Below are 24,300 nucleotides of genomic sequence, written 5' to 3' on the forward strand. Positions count from 1 at the left end.
ACTGATGGCGCTTTAATGAGATATGATTTACTCCGTACGCACTCCATGAATTCTTTTTGCTCTTCATCATTGATGCCCAACTGCTCATCCGATGTATTGCATCTGATTTGCTTTGAATGTAACTATTTTTTTAAATGACCATTTTCATTTTTGAAGTTTGAAACACACTTGCACTGTGGGGTTTGGCATTGAGGAGTGACCTGCCAGCGAGCCAATGAGAGTCCTGCACGGGTGAGCCTCCTCTTGCCACTAAACACTACCATATGGACTTATTATTCTAGAAAACTGTCTGGACAACCATTCTTTTCTGTCCACTTTGCAGATTGTTGTATGTTTGTCAGCATGTTATAATAATAATAATAATAATTTTTATTTATAAGCGCCTTTCAAGACACCCAAGGACACTTTACAATCAGGAACAAAAACAATAAAACACAGAACGGGTTGAGCAGTTGTTTGCTATGTAAATATTGATCAGAATTTGGAATGTAAACTAGAATAACCACTATTAAATTAGGTTTTACATTTAATAGTTGCATTTTTAATAGTTGCAACATTATGGTTATGGTCGTTTTTATTCTATGGTTTATTTAGCTGGCGTGGGTTGAGTAACGTGTCAGTGAGTATGATTTTAATTGTCAGCATTATGAAACTTAGAGGGTGCCCCAAAACATCTGTACTCGGACTTATCTCCACCTCCTCCTCTAAAACCTCCTCCTCACTCTCTGGGAATGGCTTGAGCAAATTTCTGTCAGCTCTTCATTTCAAAGGTTAATCCAAACGATCAGGAAAGACCAGCAGGGCCAACATGGTGAGTTATTTTAGATCCCTTTTAAATATTTAATTAAACAAAAATACAGTACACCTTGCATTTTCACACAAATGTGGTTGTGTATAACTGCTATTTTGTGTAAAATAGTCATTTGTTTATGTGCTTTTCACCTGCAGACAACATACACTGACAAAGGCGAGAAGGTAGGAAAAAAGAATTTGATTATGCATTTCAAAATCACTATTTATCATGAGTTCTTCTTGTCCATAGCACGAGCAAGGACAGTTCCTCTGCTTTGATCACTTGACTTTCTGGGTTGGAAATGCAAAACAGGTACGTTATGTTAGAACATCTTTCTCCAAACAAATGTAAGACTTATAAGAAGCCATGACTTCAGTGGTTTTTTTGTCATCTGGTTCCAAATAATGATTTGATTTTTGTAGTGTGTTAGATCAATACACGAACCGCTTAACAAGAAAACACTTTTTTTTTTTTTTTGGTCATATGGGTCCTGGGTAATTATTTTGGCTTTTTGTTGCTGTTGTTGTTGTTTGCTTTATGCTTATTAGAAGTAACATCGAGCAAAGATTTCTACACTATAAGAACATTTATGTCGACAATGACAATGAATTGATGTGAATTTAATTAGGTTTTGAGCATTTCATTTTGAGTAACCTCAAAATGGGACCAAATTCCCACACCGTTAGTTGTCGTCTTTACGGTCAGCAACACGATTGGTTCTCTTAAGGGGTGGGACGGGGGGGCATCCATCATGTCAAGTCACAGATCTCATCCTTTCCTTCACGTGAGCACACTCACCACCAGCAGATGGCGCACCCTGTCCGTTTCGAATCAGTCGTTGACGTCCCCTTCTCTGTATGTCGTCCACCACAAATCTTTTTCAATAGGCAGCGTCATTTTACTGCACCAAACTGGGATTTGAACCATTTGCTTACCAAGGCTTGGAAACAGGCAGTCGAAATGCAGTGTCCCATGCAGTCAAACAAGGAAAGGTAAGGAGACTTGGGAGTAAACATAAAAGATTAGAATAATTCATTCAGCCAGAACAGGTTCTTCATGAGAACTGCTGTTAAATTAAACAGCGGTGGATTACACGCAATGATCACAATGACTGATCAGTGAAATCGGAGTAGGTTGTGCCCTGATGATTGTTTTGTGTATTTCACAGATCATATATGTGTTCTCATCTGCTCTCAATCCTGGAAACGAAGGTAGAGCAACTGACTTTGCATCTGGGTTGTAACAGCTTTGGATTCTAAATTATAGTTCAATTTTTATTTCATTTTTTAAAAAAATGCATTTAATTTTAATTAGTTTTGAGAGGGTGTGTTAATTTTTTTATGATTTTTTTTCTCCTGAAAATGCTGTTTTACTTTAGTTTGTATTAACTTTAGTTTCAATTTTTGTTTTTTTTTAATTCAGAGCCTTTTTAGAGTAATGATAAAAAAAGTCACAAAGTAATGTGTAATAAAGTAAGGTGAACTAAAATTCCCATACAACTCTTTGATTTTGTTTCTATGGCGAATAAATACAGTACATAAAAAAAAGAATTCTGCTTTACAAAATTAACAAAATACTAAAATGAAGGACATGTTTGCTTTAATTACAGCTAGTTTTATCAATGCAAAATGGAACTTCAGTTCGTTTTCATTTTTTAAATGCACTGCCATTTTTTTTTATTTCAGTCCTGAAAATGTTTTATTTCAATGTTTAGTTTTAGTTATTTTATTAGTTTTCATTTACTATAATAACCTTGATATGGACTGAATTACATATGTTTTTTACTAATTAAATAAGCCTTTTGTTACACATTAAATTCTTGTCGATTGAGTTTCTCTGCATTTGTGCTCCCTTAATTTTACCTGACGTGCTCAACATTTCCATGAAAGTGTTTTCATCAAAACAAAAACCTATTTATTTATTTCTACTATTTCTCAGAAATGGGAGCTCATTTAGTGAAGCATGGGGATGGCGTGAAAGATGTTGCATTTACGGTGGAGAACTGTGACTCCTTGGTGCAGGTAATACACCAGCCTTAGCAGGGGCCAACTTGACTTGAAACCCAATGAAAACCCGACTCACTGATATTTGACAGAAAGCCAAAGAGCGAGGTGCTATGGTTGTAAAGGAGCCCTTCACTCTGGAGGACAAGCATGGCAAAGTCAGACTTGCTGTGCTGCAAACAGTAAGAGAACAATCATTCATTGAGTTAAATTTTCAAAAATCTTCAAGCAGCATGATAACTTTGCTTTTCATGCAACAGTATGGTGACACCACACACACATTTGTGGAGAGGGCAGAATATAGTGGGCTGTTTTTGCCAGGCTTCCACCCGCCTCTATTTAAGGACTCATTGTTGGCCACCTTGTGAGTATCCCTCATTTATCAAGCCGGTGATGGATGCATGAACCAGTATTTGAAATGTGATGAGATGTTTAAATGACCTCACTTTTGACATTTTACTGCAGACCAGATGGAAAATTGAACTTCATTGATCACATTGTGGGAAACCAACCCGAAGAGGAGATGGTTCCAGTGGTGGAATGGTGACTGTTTATTTTAAAGAATGCTGTGTTTAGAGGTTTTGTCATGGTAGAGGAATTATACCTTAGTCTGTCTGAAACTTACATAACCATTTCTTTTGGCGCACATCATGGACCAGCGTGACTTCGCGTTTTTCTCTCATGGGCCTCCAGTGGCTCTCTACAACTGGACCGCGTTTTCACCTGTAACAAGCAAGGCCGTTCTCGAAATGAAGCTGGTGATTGGAACACTGCTGGTAGGGAGGAGAGGCAGCTGCAAATTTTTTAAAGCCATGAAGCTCATGAGATGACTGCTGTCATGTGGGTAATTTGTTGCAACAGGAGAGAATTCTGCAGATGATATACGTACTGTGTGGATTTGAGACAAACTAGTAAATACGGTATGTTTGCGCTGACCTGGCAATGTGCTCCTTCACCACTGATTTATCACCCAAAAGGTACCGGAAGAACCTTCTTTTTCACCGCTTTTGGTCAGTGGATGACAAGCAGCTACAGACTGAGTTCAGTGCCCTGCGCTCCATTGTGGTGGCCAACTATGAAGAGACAGTAAAGATGCCCATCAATGAACCTGCCATGGGCAAGAGGAAGTCTCAAATCCAGGTTTGTTTTGTAATTGGAACGGGTTAAATTAATGATATGAATGCATTGGCTTCTGTCTATGAAGAGTACGTTAACTCACCATCTATGGACTTACAGGAGTATGTGGAGTACTATGGAGGTGCAGGAGTGCAGCACATTGCCATGAACACATCAAATATTATAACAGCAGTAAGTCTATGAAAACAAGAGTCTGATCTGTCCCCCTTCTGAAATTCGAAATAATTCTTGCACAAAATACAGAAACATGCATTAGTTGTTCTGTGGCAAGTAGAAGCTGAAGTAAGTGATTTCTAGATATTTATATCTGGACACCATTTTCCACCCTCTCTTGTCCCTCCCTATTGATGATCAACTTATATATGAAATATAAAAGATAAAACAAGTTTTTTTTTTGTATGTCTTCCTTGTAATTGTTAGCATTTTGTTTGATCACAGGCATGTTACAAGCTACATGACTCAGCAAATTAGACTATCAAGCTTATTGCGCTCACCATGGGTAGACCCGTCAGTCCTAATTTCTGTTTGTGTTATTTTTACAGTGTTTTGAGCCCTAATGGCGTCTGTTACACAAACGAGCGAAACTTCATTACTCATATTATTAGAAAAATACATTGATATCAATGCTTTTTTTATTCTATTGCCAAGTTTGTTCTTTATCAGTTACCACAGAATCTAACACAGCTAGCATGTACTGTGCCTACCTTTGAGCATTACATTAGATTTACAACCCTGTTGCTGTAATTAAAGAAATACCTAAATTAAATTAGAAATCTTTTAAATGTAACATTGTTTAATTAATTGGAAAGGATTTATTCACCAGGCGGCACGGTGGTCACCTGGTTAGCACGTCCGCCTCACAGTACATAGGTGCAAGGTTCAATTCCGGCTCCAGCCTTCCTGTGTGGAGTTTGCATCTTCTCTCCTTGCCTGCATGGGATTTCTCCGGGTACTCCGGTATCCTCCCACAATCCAAAAACATGAATGACAGGTTAATGGAACACAGAACACTCTAAATCGTCCCAAGGAGTGATTGTGAGCCTGAATGGTTGTTTGTATATGTATACCAGTTCGGGGTGTACCCTGCCTACTGCCCGAGGACACCTGGGATGGGCTCCTGCACACCCGCAACCCTTGTAAGGAAAATTGGATTAGAAAATGGATGGACGGGGTGTCTTTTGTTAAATTCCATATTACTGCAGTGTATGTCAAAGTCGTTAGAAATTAGTAACATTTGTCTCGGAAACATGCTGATGAAACACTGTTTTAGATTTTAGACTTTTTTTTAAAGCGGATTAGAAAATGGACAAATGAATAGATTTATTCAGCAATGTTTTTTTTTTTTTTTTTGGTAGTTTGATGACTTGTTTTTCCTGAAAACATAAAAAATAGCATATAATAAATGGTCAGTTTTGTTAAATGTTGCCTACGTTGTCCTCTAGTTCTGGAACGATCTTGTCCTTTTAGCTGTGTTGAATTGTAAAGATGCAGTAAAACCAAATGGATATAATTTAAATATTTGCAGATCCGCAACCTAAAACAGCGTGGGACAGATTTTATGTCAGTGCCCGACACATATTATGACCAACTGAGGGAGAAGTTAAAACACTCCAAGGTGAAAATTGCAGAAGACCTAGATGTCCTGCAGGTAGGGTCACGTTCTGTATTTGCATGACCATGTTGGAGAACATCCCAACACATTTGTCACTTATTATACAATAAAGAACATATTTTCCATCTATTCAGGAACTAAAGATCCTGGTGGACTACGATGACAATGGCTACTTACTTCAGATCTTTACCAAGCCAGTTCAGGACCGCCCCACTGTCTTCTTGGAAGTCATTCAGAGACATAATCACCAGGTTCTCTCTCTCTCTATATATATCGATATATATCTATATCTATATCTATATATATATATATATATATATATATATACAGAGAGAGAGAGAGAGATATGCATATCTGTCTTTCGATCTATAGATAGGCAGATATCTATCTATTGATATCTCTGTATATCTGTATACAGATCTCTCTCTCTTGATCGAGAGACAGATAAATATACAATTCACTTACATTTAATGTACATCTTCATACCACAGGGCTTTGGTGCAGGAAACTTCAAATCTCTTTTTGAAGCCATTGAAGCGGACCAACACGCCAGAGGAAATCTGACCATCCTCACACCCAATGGTGTGTCCAAGTGTATGTGAGCCCAGATTTGCGTGTGTGGGCAATATTAAAGGTTATTAAACAATGTCAAGTGTACGACCAGCTCGGGCTGTTTCATGGATTGTACAAGTATGGGAGAGAAGCTCAATACAAACACAGATGCTTACTTGTACCTGACTCTTTCAAGGCTTTTGTTTCATTACAATTCAGTGTTTACTCATTGGTCATGTCTCGTTTGTTTTTCAACAAATTTACAAGCACATTAATGAGCCCAGCTTAAGTCAAGTAAAACACAATTGAACCTCTCGAAACTGAAAAAGTGTGTTATCATTTGCATAAAAAGCCTAACTGATAAATGTATGTCCTTTGTCAAAGATGTCGGTTTAACAATGGCTTTCACATACTGTCCTTATTACCGTGATGTATAACCAAAGATAGCCTCCCAGAAGATGCCTTTATAAAGTTTTTCCAGTGAGACTATAGCGTATACGTACATTGATTATTTAAACAAAAGTCAACAGGACTCTTCCATCATCACTTCATATTTCATCGTACAATAGCTTACATGCTGGTTGGGAATGTTCAGTCGGTCCTCCTGGTGCATCTCAGGTTATTTTTAACCTTCAAGAGAGCTGCTGGCAATGTCCGATTGTTATGTCTGAGGCACATCTAAATTGTCCGTGTTTGTGCAGTACCTTAGGCAATGTGCCTCTACCATCTAAGATATAAGACAGGCGGTCCGGATGGGATCAGTTCAAAGAGCCTCGACAGGCTTCAGCTCCACACAAACAAGGAATCTTTGTGTCTTCAATGGGAAACTTGTAGTCGTATGTGATTTCTTCATTGATGCCTATTGACTGCCGCGAGTAAATCACTATCTTCTTTTGAGACTCCACAGTGATGATCTTCGCATAGCAGTTTGGCTGTAAGACAAAAACACCCATTTGAAATTTTGATTAAGTGACAAACTCATCAGTAGCGAGTTGTACTCACACTGCAGCTGTGGTTGATGAATCTGGATAAATTCCCGCATTTTGTGGCATCAATGATGGTGTTCTGATCCACCCGGAACAAATAGCTGCTTCCGATGCCTGCCTTCTCATATTTACGCTCTCTCATGTCTGCAATATTCTAAGGGAAAACGACATACAAATTAATTCATTTAACAACAGTAATGCTCATTATCATTCTGTGTTTCCTTCTTAGAGATGTTTTGCCAGGTCTTCATTGTAACAACTCTCACTTGTTTTGTTTGTGGAGCTTGCTCCCTTTACTTTTTTCTTTATTAAGTTAAACGCATGCTCATGGGGTGTGGTCGCAAGAGGAGGAAACAACTTGAAAAACATGGTTAATAGTGGAGGGTTGGGTGCGTACAATTAGTTGTCTCTCACCTGTCTGATGATTTCTCCTACATATTCAATCACCATCTCCTCTGCTGCTATGGCTTCCATGGCAAACAGACCCCAATCATGGATGGGACTTCGGCCGAAACAAATCCTCTTTTCTCGGAACTGAAGAATGAAAATATGAAGAATGAATCCTACATAAAGTTCATTATGGTTCCTTTGCACCAAACATATCTTTTTGAATTATGCCCAAGAAGTTCAACCTTGGTTTGATAATGCATTTTCTTCTTTTTTGTGAGTTTGCGAGATTGTGATAATCCAGCATTTTTACAGTACACAGCCGAGTTTCTAACTGAATCATGTTGCAAGTGGAGGTCAACCATGTGCTCATTATGCTAACATTAGCCAGAAATTTCTACCCTGTCTTGGGCCAACCTGTCAGCAAGCTCACATATTTAACTGTTTGCATGTAAATTGTCTGCTGGCAGTTTTTTTTAAAATTGAAAACGACACGGGAACTTGAACAATATCCATTTCTAACAGTCTAACTTCTACTTAATACAATGTATATTACGTTGAATGGAAAACCTCAATTTTGGAGGGGGGGGGGGGGGTGGAGACCTCTCAAAGTCACCTTATATTGATATTGACTAAGTTAACTACTAAGTTAACTAAACGTCAGGCCTCTTCTACAAAGCAAAAAAAGGACAGGAAAAGTGTTCGAGAACATCCTAAATTTTAGATTAAATAGAGGGCATAAGAATGTTGGGAATATGAATATGAAGGTGATTGCATGTTCTCTCCGGGTCTGCGTGGGTTTTCTCCGGGTACTCCGGTTTCCTCCCACATTCCAAAAACACGCATGGCAGGCTGTTTGAACACTCCCAATTGTCCTTAGGTGTGAGTGTGAGCGCGGATGGTTCTACGTCTCTGTGTGCCCTGCGATTGGCTGGCAACCGGTTCAGGGGGTCCCCCGCCTACTGCCCGGAGACAGCTGGGATAGGCTCCAGCACCCCCCGCGACCCTTGTGAGGATAATGGATGGATGGATGGATGAATGTGACTGGTTAATTGTGAATACATCCATAATCTGCCATATGCGGAACGTTTTGACTGAAGCCAGAAAAAGTGACAGATCATTTTCTGTGTATTCCTTGCGAATGGACATGACTGTTGCTTTATAAAATGTATGTCACTAGTCTAACCATCCATCTGAGAGTGCGGCCATTTTGCCACCTGCTGTTGACTGAAAATGACACCACAATGCCTAAGGGCTCAGGTAACGACCATCACGGCTCACATGTTTAGTGGGTTTGGTCATGTGATATGTCATTCATATTCTAGAAATTTCATTTAAAAGTTGAAAGAGGTTAGTGAGTGGATTCTTCAGTTCACAAACCTTGAGTTGGTTAAATTTGACTAGGTCACTATCGCAGCTCAACGATGACAGCAAACGGCGCTGTTCTGACCTGAAGTCTGATCCGGCCCGGAGTACAGTCGGCTGCGCCAGAAGTTCCAACTTGGAAAAGCACGCACTCAATGTTACACATTGTGATGACTGACCGGCACGCGTAGACTCACATTTTGCTATGTTAAACACCTGGGAGCTTGTTGATGGAAGTTCAGTAGTTCTTGCTTGTTTGAGGTATTCAAGTTTATCCCTCCAGTTGATTTTGTAGAAGCCTTCGCTTCGGGCTGAGCCCGTGACGTGCCTCTGCTGACATGATTGGTTTCCTTCATTCTTCTCCATAACTTTAGTCGGTAGGCAACAGTTAAGCACATGATACACATGAGCAATGAGCCTTTTTATCACGTTGAACCAGTTACATACACCACATGCAAAAGTGAACAACACCTTCCTATATGAGTAAATGCTCACAACAAAGTGGTAACAGAAAAGGATATGAGGATGAGGGATCCAGAGCGTGTCACTAAGCCAGCTACACTCATCATCTTGCCCTTGCAGCCTTTCATAAGTGCACCGCAACAGTCTCCCATCCTCTTCATCCAGACCATCTTTCCATATACTGTGAAGTATCCTCCTCTCCTCCCGAACTGAACGCCACTTGCGAGCACAACTACGAGAAAAACGCTGGTTTCTCCAACCCCTTTTGAGTGTCTTGCACCATTTACGTCTCATATTTGTATCTCTCCTGCTTCCCTTGTAGAGAAGACCTGGCATGTTCTCCAGTCCTTGCAGAGGTATCGCTCTCATACCTGACCATGTTCGAACTCCTCCGCCATCAGATGAAGACTCAGATTGGTGACATGGAGATGACATTCCAAGGAATTCATCCCATAAAAGAGGTTGTGAGGTGTGCGCGTTTTCAGTCTTTCTTCTGTGGACTAAGGCTTTTCGTGGTAGAAGGATATCTCTTCCGGGAGTCTTTGGTGCTAATATAAGTGGATTGCTAAACGGTGATGAATGTGTGTGTGTTACCCTTGCATCCTCTGGTGTAGTGCCCTCAGAATCTGGACTTTTTGAGATCCTCTCACCTCTGTTAGGATGCCACACACTCGTGTCTTCTCGACCTGGGGTCTTGGGTGTTTCCGGGAATAACAAAGATCTATCTGATGGCAGATGTAGCTCACTGATAGTTCGTGACAGATTGTCATCTTCTGATTCTTCACTTCCTAATTGAGAGGCTATCCCTTTGCCTGGGGTCCAGGGTCGTTCCACCGCCACCGCAACTGGGGATGTTGGTTTGCTTCTGATCAAAAAGTCGGGGTCACTGTCAAAAAAGCAGCCAGTAGGAGTGAGAGGCCTCAAGGTATACTCCGGAGGACCCAAGTTCCATTCATGTCTCTCCTTCTCCAGATCAGGTTCAAGAGCCACTGCTACCGAAACAATAAAAGAGCACATCAAACGATTTTATGTTGTTTATACAGATCATTCTTTAAATCTTAAATTGAAATTACCTGGACGTCCAGTGTGTGATGGGGGCTGTAGCTCCTGTGCCTTCGTGAAATGCAGCTGCATCATTGCCTGCTCTTGGTGCAAATACTGGCTCTCCTCTGCTTTCTCCATATTAGACAGATCTGACAAGTCCGCAAGTTCCATATGAGCACCAGGGGTGAGTGGGGCTGAGGGTGTCACAGGAGGCTCAAGCTCCATGGACTCCTCGTCATCCTTGACATTGTCTCCTAAATCATCATCATCATCATCATCAGAGCTGAAGTTAGAGTAGGATGAGTCATCAACGCTATCTGTAGTAAAAGAGTCAGGGAAGTCTGAGTCGGATGAGCAGACCTCAGAGGAGCTGGACTCTGAATACTTCTCTACAAAAGCACAACAAAATGCGGTAAATATACTACAAGGTACAGTAGCAGACGCTTCTACTTTTCAACATACCACTGCCAGAGGAAAGAACTTCACCAAGAACTGAGCAGGTGTCTTCAGCTTCCGTGTCTTTTTCGATCGCCGTCTCTTTTTCCAGATGATTGCCATCAACATTGTCGATATGGTCTTTTCTGCCACACTGAGATACAGAAATGTTATCATCATCAATATCTGTTACGTTTGTCTCTTAATGCGTGCCAGTGCGTGTCGTGCATAAAATGCAAAAAAAAAAAAAATGTCAATGCCAAAATACTTCTACAGCTATACAGAAAAAAAAAGTTGTATTTTTATTCCTTCGTATAAAACTTTTGAGTTTTCTTCAAAATTAAAACGTGTTGTAGAACTAAATTTGTTCCATGACTTAGTCTCTGCTTTTGCAAATGCAACAGAAAAAAATAACCAATTACAGGAATCAATAATGATTGGTTTTCCTGTAACTTGTCATTTACCAAAATGTGCACTGCATCTTCTTTGGGCCCAGCCTGTTCCTCTTTGTCTGTTGCAATTTCCCTTTCCTCGGCTTGATGTGTCTTGTGTTCTTCATTTCTTTCATCATCATCATCACTATCGAGATCAAGCGGTCTTGCGTGTCTGCGTTTGCGTCTCTCAAATGTTGATTCCGACATATTGTCCCCTTGGGTTCCATCTAAAAGCATCACATGAAAAAGGCTACGTGGAACAGTAGTTGAATTCATTTATTTAAAAAACAAAATTACTTACCAGAGTCTTTACTTTCTAGCGCTTCTGATGTTGCAGGACTCTCACCTCTTTTCTTCTTAATCTGCATTGCCAAACATTTTTTTTCAGTGTTCAATTCTACTGTTTTATTACAAATCGAATGCTTACCTTGAAGGAGGAAAGGGAAGGTTTCTTGCGCTCGCCAGTAATGTGATTCAGAAGACTTGCACATTTGTTTTTCTTATTATCTAAAGACACAACTGGTACCTTTCGTAGATAAAATATCAGTTAAAAGAAGTGGACGGTAATAGATGCATTATGAAAAAGAGGAAGAAGAATTCACCTTGGTTTTCTTCTCTTGATTGTCCCACCAGTCCTCAAACACCTTGAATGCCACTCCCTCAATCATTCTGCGAGTGATGTCCCTCTTGATAATTGACTTCAGTTCATCCATGAGCACAGTTAAAACTTTTCCCACTGTGACTTTACGTGGGTTTTCTCTCATGAGTGTGTTGTCTGATGGTGGCATGAAAGGGTTGATACAAGGAAAAGGTGAAGTGGCCCAGGGCGGTGCAGAAGGCGGTAAGGGGACATTTCCAAGCCTTGCTGGGTTGCACTGGTCCAAAATCAAACGAGGTCGTGGGGATGACGGGTACGTGTGCACAGAGCATGGCATCAAAGGAGGCCGGAGAAACGGGGAGTTAGAAAGTGGTTGAAAGCGTATGCTACTGTGATGGCCTGGAGGAAGGGTCCAGCCTGGAGGTGGAATGTGAACGATGCCATTCGGCAGGCAAGGCGGAACAGGGGCAAATGAAGGAGTGAGGAAACGTAGAGGGGCAAATGGTGGATGGTGACCTGCAGATGTGATGGCAAGTTGATGTTTGGACTGCTGAGTGTTGCAGGGAGGCTGAGCACAAGATATACCATCTTTCAACACGTCACTGTTTCTTTTGTCCACATTTGATAATCGAAGCTCCTGAAAGAGACAACAATAGATCTAATTGACCTGACAAATGAGAGAAAGTTGCAAGAGGGCAATACAACTCGGAAAAATAGCACAATGTTTTTGTGATTAAGAGAATAACTACCTGAGGACATGGTGTCAGGGACCTTTCTGCATCTGTCTTACTGTTTCCATCTCCGCTTCCTTCAGAATGTGTGAAATCTAATAGAGGGGGGCATTGTTTATTTCTTTGGGATGTAAGAAAAAAAACAGCTTGGGAAGTTTCATCCTCCTCGAGGAGTGGTGTTGGATTAAAATCTGCCAAAATCTTATTTGGGCCATCTGAGAGTGGGGAGTTCTGGAGTGAATTTGGTGAGGTTGGGCGGTCCTCACAGAACACATCGGCCTTCAAAGTATGTGAACTTTGGCTGTTTGTCAGCAAACTTTGTATTCGGGCATCTAATGTCTCTGCCTCTGGTTGCGTGATTGTCGGGATAAAGTTCACTGGGGACTGAGGTAAATCTGCATGGTTGTCGTGTGGGTAAGTCACTTCTGCCTGCTTGCTGGCTGCCAAGTTGACGCACAAGAGGCTCAAAGAGTTTATAGGTAACACTTTTGAGGTGGTTGTGACCGCATTCCTCGACCCTGGGCCAGGGGATACAAGTTCTGAGGAATGCTTTGCATGATTCTGACCAAATGGGTGTTCAGTCTTCCGCCATGGTGCAAGCTTCTGCTTGCTACTCTGAGTAAACAGTGGGAGGGAAGGTTGAGGTTGGCGGTTCTTTAATTTTAAGTTTACCTCTGAGACTTCACCGGCTCCCCAGTAAAACCTTGAGAATTTACGACAACAAAGCTCCCCCCTGATTGGTTTGTGAACGCTGCAAGTCGTGGGCTCCCCCTGGAGGATCGGAGTGCCCTGAAGACTGGAATAGCATGAGTCCTGGGAGAGAGGAGTCGCGGAAAAGCTAGGGGTGTGTGGAGTTCCCTGTGAACAAGGAGTTAACCCAAAGCTGGAAGGTGTATCCTGACTAATACTGGAATACGCTGTGTCAAGAGAGAGTGGAGTAATGAAGCTGCTTGGGCTTCCTTTTCGCTGTGCGGCTGAAGTGCACTGCAAGAAATAGGTAAGCAAATGTCACATTTCGTCACAGTCCTAAAACAATGGCTTCAGTCAATTTTTTTTCCAGACTAAAACCTGAGTCAAAACTTGCTGTTATATTCATTCACAATTAATAATTAATAATAACTTTGCATGACTTCCTCAACTGAGAGCATAGGTAATTTATTAGAAGCAACTTTGTTTTAGTCAACGATGATGAAATTATTTCGTTAACGCCCCTTTTTTTCCCAAAATGATAAAGAGACGATGGCTAGCTAAATGTGGCTCTTTGATGACTAAAATATGACGTGACATATGTGAGTTTTCGTTGATGAGATGAGACTGGACGAAATTGTTAGCGCGTTTTCAGCCAGACATTGAAAATGCATGACATCTCTTCTTATTGTGCATGTAATCTGTCATTTGCTTATTCTAAAAGTAAAGGCGGAAATTTGATTTAAATCAGCAATTTAAGTTTTGTGGGGAAAATAATTCTGAGATTTTATTTTAAGGCCATATCGCTCAGCCCTAATTCAAGCAGTCATGTAGGACGATATATCACAAAAAATTGGGGGGGATGCACACATTTTTTATCTGATATTCTGTGACGTTTTCAGGTGAGAGAATTGTCTTTTTTTTTTTTTAATAACCATCATGAACAACATCTTGTTTGGTTGAATCCAAATCTGTTTAGAGTGCTCACCATTCACTCAAGAAATAAAAGCAAGCAACAATTGTACTGCATGTTCGCAAATACTGCACATACCAGTATATTGTCGATTACATTTTGATAACTTTTGTCACTGCTACCCACTGGTAAGCTCCACGGAGTGTAGACACCCTCATAGAGAAGTTTGAGGTAGCGCACCCTGTTTTCACCTGTTGAATGATACCCAACAAGTCACTATAAAGCTAAGAAAAAAACATTGTAAAATGAATTCCTTTCAACATATAAGTGGAAAAGCCTCCTTACCCTTTGGATCAATTTCCACATGGATAATGTTGCCCATCACTGATGTGTGATGAAGGTGATGAACAGTGTCCTTTGCAGCCCTCACAGTGTCAAAAACAACTTTTGCGATACCTAAATGCTTCTTGTTCTTTGGATTGTAGAAAATTTCCACTTCTTCCGTGTGGCCGTATTTCGTACACATATTAGTCAAGAAGGCCTTGTTGACGTTGTCATTTAGCCTGCAAAATGTCACTTCTTTGGGAGGAACAGGGCCAATGTAAAACTCATCTATCTGAAAGGAGACATACAAAAAAAATTACAGGGCAATAGTGTGCTTGTTCACAAAATTATGGTGGCATAAAGGCTACCTTAAATCTGGGAACCGAAAGGTCAGTCTTTACGCATTTACTCCACATGCGGCAGATGCGTGGATCTTTCACTGAATCAACTGGAAACAAACCCAAGTCATCAGCCTGATGTTGGGAAGAAAAACACCTGTTATGGGTTTGTTTATGGCGAGGGAGCTGAAGAACAATAATGTCTTGAAAGGCTTACGGCAATATTAAAATCGTGCCCATCATAGCGGTACACTTTGTACAGTCCTTTTGTGAGCGTGGGATCAACAATCAGCTTGCAACTTCTCCAGGGCTGACGTGGTGATTCTCTCTCTAAAACTCGTTTTTCGCTTTCCATTACATTCGTCCAAACCTGCAATTTTGACAAATACACCCTGCGATTGCAATTTGCGTCTGCAAAATTGGCGATTCGCTATTGACTGCGATGGAGGTTTATACGCCCCAACAGGTGATGCGGTGATGCAAACAGCATCCCCCTGTAAACTTGTCTCTCCACACACGAATAGCACTTGAAAGCCAAAGCAATTCTCCAAACTTAAATAAAATATATTAACTACTTACCTATGTTTGTATCTTTTGATGCGCCGACATTCTATATTCGACTTATTTTTCAGCCAGGTGTAGACTGCGTACGTTGCCCAGGTTGGTGGAGAGATCCATCCGCCATGAGTAAAGTAGTTCTTTCGTCCAGGCGGAGCAGCACGTCGGAAAAGCGAACAAGTGACGAGCCCAGTGCTTCGCAGCCTTTTCTGTTTCCACGCGTCGGCCTACCCCGATCACTCATAACGACCTGATGATTCTGAGAGGTAAAACGTAACACAGATGATTATTCTATTTTAACAATCATCTATTTCCGTCTCCTTACGTTGAGCATTTAATTGTCAGGCAGTTTCTTCTTTTTGATTCAAATGAAACATGAAAATAATATGTTGCCTTGAAAATCAATAGGCAATACTGTTGAAATCAAAATAAACAATAAACATTCATTTCTTTTTTATAACGTTTACCACAAAAAAATGGGTCTCACTTGAATAAGTCCCCTTTACACAGGCACTTAAACTTTAATTATTGGTGAAAATGTATTTCCAGATTATATACAGGCTATCCTAAAACAAATTATGTAAATAGAATGCAATGTAAACACAACAGAGACTAATGCAATGCAGTAACATCGTATTACTCTGTGTAATGCTGATTCAATTGGCCCAGCAGCAAAATAATAATTTGTATTGGTCAGATCTTAAAACTGCTATGTCAAAAAACTAACAACAATAATTTGGGTCAAAAACGGACCAACCTGCTACATTGGTTAATTCGAGTTGGCTGATTTCTGTCCATTTTTTTACCCAAATTGGGTTATTTTTGATCCAGTAGTTTTAACAGTGATAGTCGGTGCATGAGCCCATTAACAGATGCTAATGTTTATGTGATGCCCCCCTCTGCTCAAAAAAAGAAAATAATATTGTCTTCTGCAATGAAAACTTAAGGATGGTGAACAATAGATTGAATTTAGCTCTGCCAAGTGTCTTCAGAAAGGTTTTTTTTCTGTTTATCTCTAAGTTGTTTCATAATATATACTGACAGGATAGTGCAGCCAGTTAAGGGATGTACATGTCTTTTCTCAAAACACAAGCCAGGAAGAATCTGAAGTTCACAACACACCACACGTCACCCAGCAAGAAGACATCAAGGTTGTTTTTGTATGACAGCCCACTAAATCGAAGTTCTTCCAAGTATTCCCACCTGTAAAACACTACAAAGCTGACAAAACTTGAGCATTTTCACTACATTATTTTAATGCCATTGTCCCAAAAAGGTATCTTTGCATGACACTAATGAATGGTGTTACCACAGTATGAAACTTTCATATCGAGTCATAAAGCAGTGTGATCTTGCCCCTTCCAAAAGGTCATCATGTTAATCTGCAAGATTATCATTAATGTTTAGACAGTGCATAACATGATTTTGTGGACACACTCCTGTCTTTGAATTTTAACACCATATAAGGAATTACTGGTAGTACAAAGACGGAGGTAAAAAGCGGTTAAGTAACACAAAATGCGTTTTATTTTGAAATTGGCAACAAACATCACCTTGGTAAAGCTCACCAGATTTGCTGCACTACATAGTATACATTCATGGAACCTCTGTATAAACCACAATACAATCAGTTGAATAAATAAACCACAAAAGTCAACCTATGGAACAGAGCAATTATCTGTTCTAAACAAGTCACAAGAGGTGGGCTGAGAGGCTCTTTGCCCAAGATTGTCACGTGACATGACCCAGAGTAAGTTATATTTATATTTGCATACCAGCATGCATGTACTACATGACTCATTTCAGCATAACCAGAGGCTTGGTGCCCAAACAAAAGAATATAAGAAAAACACATTAACATAATTCAACATGTGCCACCACAGGACAACAATGTACATACCACATGAAATAAAATTTGCAACATGTGAACATGCTAAAGTATGTAAACTATCAACATTTGCAACACGCAAGCATGCTGAAGTATATAAACTATCAACTAAGATACATTTTCCGGACATTTCCAAAAAACATGCATAACTTTGACAATCTGGAAAAATGAATAGCATGTTTATTTAATTATATTTTTGAAAGAAATGCTGCGAAGAGTTTTCTCAATGCTACCATATGAATATAGCTGCAGAGCTGTGGCTGAAGGAGTTCCATTTCATAATATCTGTTAACCACTTAGTATGTTTCTTGCGGCTAAAATGTTGCTCATTTACAGTGCTCAACATAGAGTAATATATGCCCCATGGAAGGTCTGCTTTTAATCTATTATTCATTAAATACAAGAACAAAAGTTATTTTAATGATTGGGTTCACTATGACAGTCATACTTTTTTTTTTTGGTTTAATGTTTGTGATTTTGTTCAACCATGTAAATGGGCTTTGTAAATCTTCATGGTGAGAACTGAAGTGGTGCATAATACAACGTACGTTGTTTTAATTTTCTTTTATCAAAAATATATCTTTTCATTTTTTAAATATTGTAACAATAAATTAAAGCTCAGAGGAAAATCCATTTTTGAATCCACATTGACAATCTCATATTTGCCATAGAATACAGTATATTGATTCTGAAAGGAAACTCAACAACTGTTGGGGTGTACTAATTTATGTTGAGAAGTCACAGGTAGGGTCGTTTTTGTTTTCTTTAGTGAAATAATCATTTGAATTAAGTATACAAAAAAAGTCTTCTGTGATCATAGAAATGGAGAGTCTAAAACCCCTAATACAATGCATCACATAAAGCTCGAAATAACTCGCTGCGGGGTATGAAAATCAAATTACTTTATTTGATGAGCAACTTTCAAATTTTGAGGATCTTTTGATCTTTTTTTGGGCAGGTAAATCCCATATATAATGTATATAAATTATAATTACATATATTTAACTAATTAAAATGCCGGTTTAAACTTATCATTACTGAATGGATTGCATTTTTTTGCAAAACTGTATATATTTAAAGAAAAGATGAAAACACTAACTGTAATATAATTTTTAGAACATTTATTATGCAGACCCCAAAGGTCTGAATAAAAACTCTCCAAGTTCTCTGTTAACCCTTGTGATATAAATACATGTATCTTATATTACATTCACACTTTTAATATTATCGACCAATCCTTACAGCTGACATATGCCGTAACGTAACACAGCTCCGATTTCGGTCCTGTTTTCCATCTACGTAGCAAGCCAAAGATCGCTGTTAACTCGCCAGTGTGGCGTATGTACCATAGCACTGAGCTTGCCTTGACCTCCGACGGCCTAACGTCATTTGAGCACCTTGCACCACGATAACATGTACGCGCCTAGCCCAGCGAAGCTTTTTGGGACCGTCTCGGCAGTTCAGTTGTCTGTGAGTCTCAATTTCGCCATTCAATGTGTTTTGATGCGGTGCAAATTCTGACTGGCAAATTGCATGCAAAACCAATTATTTAGATGATGATCATGATCACATTATGGAGATCCACCCACGTATTACCAACTTCCTACAGGTTAAAAATACATTTTAAAATGAAGCTTGTAATAAAATTAAAATTAACACTCATCTGTATTGACAATTGAGTACCTCGATCTGAATCCAAAAATAAAACCAACTCCACACACCATGAGATAAAAAAACGACATACTGATCCATCATCAACAGAAATGTCATCCTGATTATCAACACTAAATAATCTAACATTTGAGTTCAACTAAAACATGCATCATCATGAGAAGTATTTTCTTCTCTGTTGGTTTATGTGTGAGCAGGATTCCACAGAAACTAGGCCACCGATCTCCATTAAACTTTGTGAATAGGTGGCATGTGTGCATCCGCAATTTTGTATGTGTAACAATGTGAATACGGAGATTTGCTTTAAACAGTTTTTGCTCTGTCAGAAATGTTCTGTCGATAATAGGCAGCCCAACAACAAATTCTTACTGTTAATTTTTGATAATGCAAAACTGAGAATATTTCCTCCATATCAAAAATGGTATTATGTTAATGGTAATGACCACATGAATTCCTCCATGTGAGTTTGGCATGTTCAATTTTATATGGCGGTTCTTATCAAAGCTTCAGAACTAATGCAGCATGTCTCGTGTTTTTCGAATTAAAATAATATGCAAAAATAATGTAAACAGGAAATCAAGAACCCTTCCGTGCTTGGAAGAGGAAAATGACTATTTAAGCATTGTCCACAAAAATTAACTTCACAACAAAAAGCACTGCTGAATGTCCCATGCTACTGCAAGCAAGCAAATTAATCAAGCGAAATGGTCAACAGTCTTCAGGTCATCATTTTCCGTCCTGTGATCCAATTGGTTCTGCAGCCGAATAACTTGCTCCAGCTCTCGGATCTGCCGGTCAGTTTTGTGACTGACCAGTGTGCGGTAAAAGTGAACGGCGAACACAATAAAAACCAGGCCAAAAGGTACCATGATGCAAGTGGAAGCGATGGCTGCCGCTTGGCCAGCACTTATGGTGCCGTTTTTTTCCGTGTTGCTTTTCAGAGGTAAAAATTTCACCCAGCAGAGCAGCATCACCTCTGTGAGGAAGAGAAGGGTACCAATGACAGTGGAAAAAGCCCAGGCCAGTTCAATGTGACGGTGCATACGCTCATGGGGAGACTCATTCACTGAGTTGAGGTTGTGAACATTGCTGACTGCCTCAAGATTTGGGAGGATACAGGTGCTAATCATGAGTGCAAAGAGGTGCACCGCGACTAGTACTGTAGTGCAGGCACTGAAGGCGATCAGCAACCCTGGAGGATAAGTATGGTCCCTTTCCAGCTGTACCTCCACCATGGCAACCTGGTAAAAAAATAAATAAATAAAGAATTAGAATTGCATTAAGGAACAATAGTGATGTTTAAATAATTAATTAACCCATAATACTTGGCAGTGGGGTTTTTTTTTCAGTTGTGTATACCTTAAATTGCAATACATGACCTATATGGTAAATGATAAATGGACATCAGGGGCACCCACACTTTTTCAGCATGCGAGCCACTTGCCAAAATGACGAGGTCCAAGTGACCTACATACTTTTAGTCATTTATTTGTTTGTTTGAAAATATAATTGGAATTAGGTACAATATACATTAGTGTACCTTGAATAACTGCATGAATCATATTGCACAAAACAACTAAAGTACATTTTTGTCCTCACTTTACTGAATGGAATCAGCCAATTGGAATTTTCCTTTCCTCAAATTTCAAGGATACCAAGATCCAAAGACTTTTTTGCCATACTTTACCAACACACATTTTTATTTAACATTGAATGAAATACAATCCCTGTGATCTCAGGTTAGCCCCAGTAAGTCCCAAGACTTGTGAAAGTAACATAAAATAAAATAAATATGATAAAGAGATAAAGGTCATGTTTATTGAAGGCTTCAATGTGTGCAAAAATGCAAGGCATCAAAGATGTGGATGTCACAGAATGAAAATGAAAGAGGCTTGAACTTCACAAATGTACAAGATCATTTTGTACTTGACAAAAAGAATTGAGAGCTCAAGAATAAAGTGTTCAACATTCAGGGATGAACCCGCATGAGGCTATGATGATGGTTTGAGTAGTTGAGTTTCAGTACTTAAGAAAATGCTGTTTTTAAAATAATTAAAAATGTTTCAATAAGCGTAATTTAAATCTCAATCAAAACAATTATGATTATTCTTTCCTTAACCGTCCAGCCCTACCAGCTCTATCAGCTCCACATTCAAAATCATGTTGTTGTTCAAGTAGGCTTTTCCTGATAATTTTGTCGTCATATGTTAGTTGCTCCATGTACAGCACTTTGTATGCTCTATAAATACAGTTGAGGTGAGTTGAGTCAAGCCAATGGCCCACAGAGAGCTTCCAAAGTAGAGAGTGAGCAATCTTATTTTTCAAAACAACCCCTTTGTACCCCTTTCCAGACTGGTATGTTGAGGACTGAAAGGTAGGGTGGTTTTTGGTTCCTTTGGTGAAATAATTATTTTGATAATGAATTACAGGAGACTAAAATAAAAAATGTTAAAGTGCTGCAAAGTCTACAGTGAAATGGAGAGTCTAACAACCCTAAAATAATACATCACATAAAGCTCGAAATAACTAACTCCGTGCACTGCAGTACAGGAAATACAACAAACAAACAAAATGACTTGGGCTACAAATCTGTTTCAAGCCTTCCTTATTCTATTCTGCGAATCTAATGCGTTCTTTGCATAATGAATTATCTTGCGTGGGTCTGTTTTTTACCGATCACAAACACCTGGAATTTAAACAGTACAAGGGCACAAGTGTATTCATACAGTATGAGAGGACATTTCTAAACGTGAACTCAACTGCAGTAATGCGCATATTTGGGGCTTACTTGATCGTCACCTTGCTACTCAATATGCAGTACAGTATCTTCAGTGAATGTATAATTCAGAAAAGTATTCACAGTCACTTCCCTCTACTTATTATACAGTACTTCTACATTAAAACAAAACCAAGGGTACGCAGGTAGGCCATGTTTACACCACCGGAACATCCGTTTATGACCCATTTACTTGGTGATGTTTGTGAAACCAAGTCACTTGGCAATTTCGGATCGCGCGACTTTTTTGTGTGTTTCAAACTGTTTCCTACTAATTACAATCAAACTAAGACTAATGAGGTCATTGCGGGAGTGTTTAGGCAGGGAGCAGCACTGCACAGCAACAAGACCTTGAAAACACTCGTGTGCAGTGGAAACATGTTCGTTTTCCAGGAAGCAGAGACGCTAAAATAACTTACCATCGCGAATCCCGACAAAAGAGCTGAAGTGCGGCTGGTGGCTTTCAACTTGGCCCGGCTCAAGTACAATTTTCTCCATGACAGAGCCTGCAAGGAATGTTCGTTCAAACTCATTCCGTAAAGTTCCGAAGTTTTCGTCTGGCGTAGAATTGGAGTTGAGCAGCTGTCTGTCTTGTGTGTTAAACACTGCAGTGACGGAAAAGGCGGAAGGAAAGCGAGTGGTCGCTGAAGAGAATGCAAGAAGAGGAACACAGAGAGGAAAAAGAGAGCTGTCCGACCATGACAAAACTTTCCTGCAACAGCTGACTGTCAGAAATATGAGCTACTGTACCCACAATTCAATGCAGTGCTGAGCTGAGCTGGACAAGAATGGCCCCTAGCGTCCGGGAAGGGTAACGGGTACCCATTTGTGCCTAAGCTGCTTGGAAAAGTAAAAGGCGCTTGACGGATCCCGCACAAGAGTTGAATCAAAACTTTACATTTGCAAAAAGATATCGCTGTTAATTTTCATTGGCACTGTGAGAGTGGAATCAATGTAAAAACATTTACTGTGTGTTTAATATTGCGGTTGAATTATGCAGTGGTGTACCATGTTCCTTGATACCTGGGCGTTCAGCCGATTGAACCCACTTCTTCATAGCACACTATCATGTCGCAATAAAAGTAACCACCATTCGCAATCTGGAGCAGTTTTCATGTCGTCTAATAACATGACTGAAACTCAAAACAAACGAAATAAAATAAACGGCATCATGCTAATGTGTTATAAGTGTGGACAAATGGCTACAGACGTCTTTTGCTTTTGTTGGCTGTAATTTGTACTCAGACCAATCAATCACAGGACAGAAAAATGTCCAAGCATGCTGCCATTACGAGGATTAATGATTGGTGAAAGAAACAGTTACATTGTTATCTTTGTCACACCGGCCAACACAACAAATTCTGAAGGCCGCTGGCAGATGAGTGCTTGACATGGCAGCACATTGCACAGCACATGGCAGGGTGAAATCTGATCGTAAACAAATAAATAAATAAATGACCACGTGTATGGAAGCACTGAGCAGTGAAGGTGAAGCCAAAAGAAAGGTCACAAGATTAAGAGGATAGATTGTTGAGAATAAATTAATTCAATTTTTTGGAACAAATCATTATTTTCAAATTCAGTTGGAAGTGTATGGCACTGCTTTAGATTAGGTTGAGGCCAGCAGAGAAGGCCTTTTTGGCCCTGACTGATCAGTTCTATTATTTTTCTTTTCGCTAATTAGGGGCCAGAATATCAGAAATTATGTGTACAGTACACTTCTGCAAACTACAAAAATACAAAAATAAACACATTGTTAAAATATATCTCTAATGGTAGCAATTAATAATATCTTTCTTCATGCACAATTTTAATACAGCTCTTGTCGCATCTCATTTTATTTTGGAGGTGCATACAATGAAATGTGAATACATAATGTCCACAGTAAATTAAAAAGGTTTGGATAATGTAAACTGGAAAAGGAACAAATGCAAAAATTTCACAATCACACAATTCCCCTTCCGAGTTCCCCTTTCTCTGTTTTCTTGTAAAAATTATGATGAAGATACCTATTCTCCTACAGAAATAAATGCAAGTTGTCATTTTGAAAGACTTTTTACTTAGTTCCCAAATATCAGCAATCAAGTTATATTCTTTACAAATTTACATGGGACAGGGGATGAGAGCTAATCTCTTTTTCGTGAATGGACGCTGCAGCTTCTTGTTGCTTTCAAACTTAGTTTGTAGCAGACGTGTGCACATTTTGTGCTGTATGTTGCACATACAGCGCATTTGACAATAAAGTTGTACTTGACTTGACTTGATTCTGAAAATTTGTAATAAAACAGCATAGTGGTTAGTATGTCTCCCTCACTGTTGAAAGAGTCTTGGTTCAAATTTAAACTCAGGCCCGCCCGTATGGAGCTTGCAGGTTTTGTGGGTCCTCCATCTTCATTCGTCATTCCAAAAGATTTTGGGAATTTCCAGTAAAAACATCCATGTTAGCTTCATTGAAAACTCTAAATTATCCATAGGAGAGAGTGAATGGTTCTCTTGTGCCTGGTGACTGACTCCGGATTAATCCAGGGTATAGCCCACCTCACACCCAAAGTCAGTGGGGATAGGCTTCACACAAGTATAGGAAATGGATGGATTTATAACAAATA

General features: G+C 39.5%; 3 protein-coding genes across 3 annotated transcripts; 1 reads left to right on the forward strand and 2 right to left on the reverse strand.

The window, feature by feature from the left end:
* Positions 1-727: 727 nt before the first annotated feature.
* hpdb (4-hydroxyphenylpyruvate dioxygenase b) lies at positions 728-6,322 on the forward strand. Its single transcript, XM_086112348.1, has 14 exons — positions 728-811; positions 949-975; positions 1,043-1,105; positions 1,681-1,785; positions 1,962-2,004; positions 2,732-2,814; positions 2,889-2,978; positions 3,057-3,160; positions 3,262-3,339; positions 3,774-3,936; positions 4,033-4,104; positions 5,459-5,581; positions 5,680-5,796; positions 6,037-6,322. Exons 1-14 carry the CDS (start codon positions 809-811, stop codon positions 6,145-6,147), a joined length of 1,182 nt encoding a protein of 393 aa, XP_085968474.1. The 5' UTR covers positions 728-808; the 3' UTR covers positions 6,148-6,322.
* LOC147204978 (histone-lysine N-methyltransferase SETD1B-A-like) lies at positions 6,316-15,156 on the reverse strand. The gene is made up of 16 exons (XM_086110844.1): positions 15,019-15,156; positions 14,832-14,936; positions 14,485-14,755; positions 14,278-14,390; positions 11,813-12,445; positions 11,638-11,736; positions 11,512-11,572; positions 11,241-11,437; positions 10,804-10,930; positions 10,371-10,730; positions 9,357-10,289; positions 9,052-9,212; positions 8,851-8,970; positions 7,498-7,617; positions 7,100-7,237; positions 6,316-7,029 (listed from the first exon to the last, which is right to left on the reverse strand). Exons 1-16 carry the CDS (start codon positions 15,154-15,156, stop codon positions 6,856-6,858), a joined length of 3,750 nt encoding a protein of 1,249 aa, XP_085966970.1. The 3' UTR covers positions 6,316-6,855.
* Positions 15,157-16,863: 1,707 nt separating this feature from the next.
* Positions 16,864-22,504, reverse strand: LOC147204979 (calcium release-activated calcium channel protein 1-like). Its single transcript, XM_086112242.1, has 2 exons — positions 22,114-22,504; positions 16,864-20,159 (listed from the first exon to the last, which is right to left on the reverse strand). The coding sequence occupies exons 1-2, from the start codon at positions 22,225-22,227 to the stop codon at positions 19,614-19,616; spliced, it is 660 nt and encodes a 219-aa protein (XP_085968368.1). The 5' UTR covers positions 22,228-22,504; the 3' UTR covers positions 16,864-19,613.
* Between the last annotated feature and the right edge of the window lie 1,796 nt (positions 22,505-24,300).

Source organism: Hippocampus guttulatus, chromosome 5 (assembly GCF_054856545.1).
Source record: "Hippocampus guttulatus isolate MCC_2025c chromosome 5, RoL_Hgut_1.0, whole genome shotgun sequence".
NCBI lineage: Eukaryota > Metazoa > Chordata > Actinopteri > Syngnathiformes > Syngnathidae > Hippocampus > Hippocampus guttulatus.

What these genes read in the sequence shown, in the direction of transcription:
- hpdb (XM_086112348.1), top strand. An exon ending in ATGCAGTCAAACAAGGAAAG is followed by an intron (nt 1,786 to 1,961) that starts GTAAGGAGACTT and finishes TGTATTTCACAG; the next exon opens with ATCATATATGTGTTCTCATC. An exon ending in AAGACCTAGATGTCCTGCAG is followed by an intron (nt 5,582 to 5,679) that starts GTAGGGTCACGT and finishes CCATCTATTCAG; the next exon opens with GAACTAAAGATCCTGGTGGA.
- LOC147204978 (XM_086110844.1), bottom strand. Translation starts at nt 15,156, where the DNA reads ATGGAAAGCGAAAAACGAGTTTTAGAGAGAGAATCACCACGTCAGCCC. An exon ending in GGCACGATTTTAATATTGCC is followed by an intron (nt 14,937 to 15,018) that starts GTAAGCCTTTCA and finishes TCCCAACATCAG; the next exon opens with GCTGATGACTTGGGTTTGTT. An exon ending in CTTCCCTTTCCTCCTTCAAG is followed by an intron (nt 11,573 to 11,637) that starts GTAAGCATTCGA and finishes TTGGCAATGCAG; the next exon opens with ATTAAGAAGAAAAGAGGTGA.
- LOC147204979 (XM_086112242.1), bottom strand. Translation starts at nt 22,227, where the DNA reads ATGAGTTTGAACGAACATTCCTTGCAGGCTCTGTCATGGAGAAAATTG. An exon ending in TTTTGTCGGGATTCGCGATG is followed by an intron (nt 20,160 to 22,113) that starts GTAAGTTATTTT and finishes TTTTTTTACCAG; the next exon opens with GTTGCCATGGTGGAGGTACA.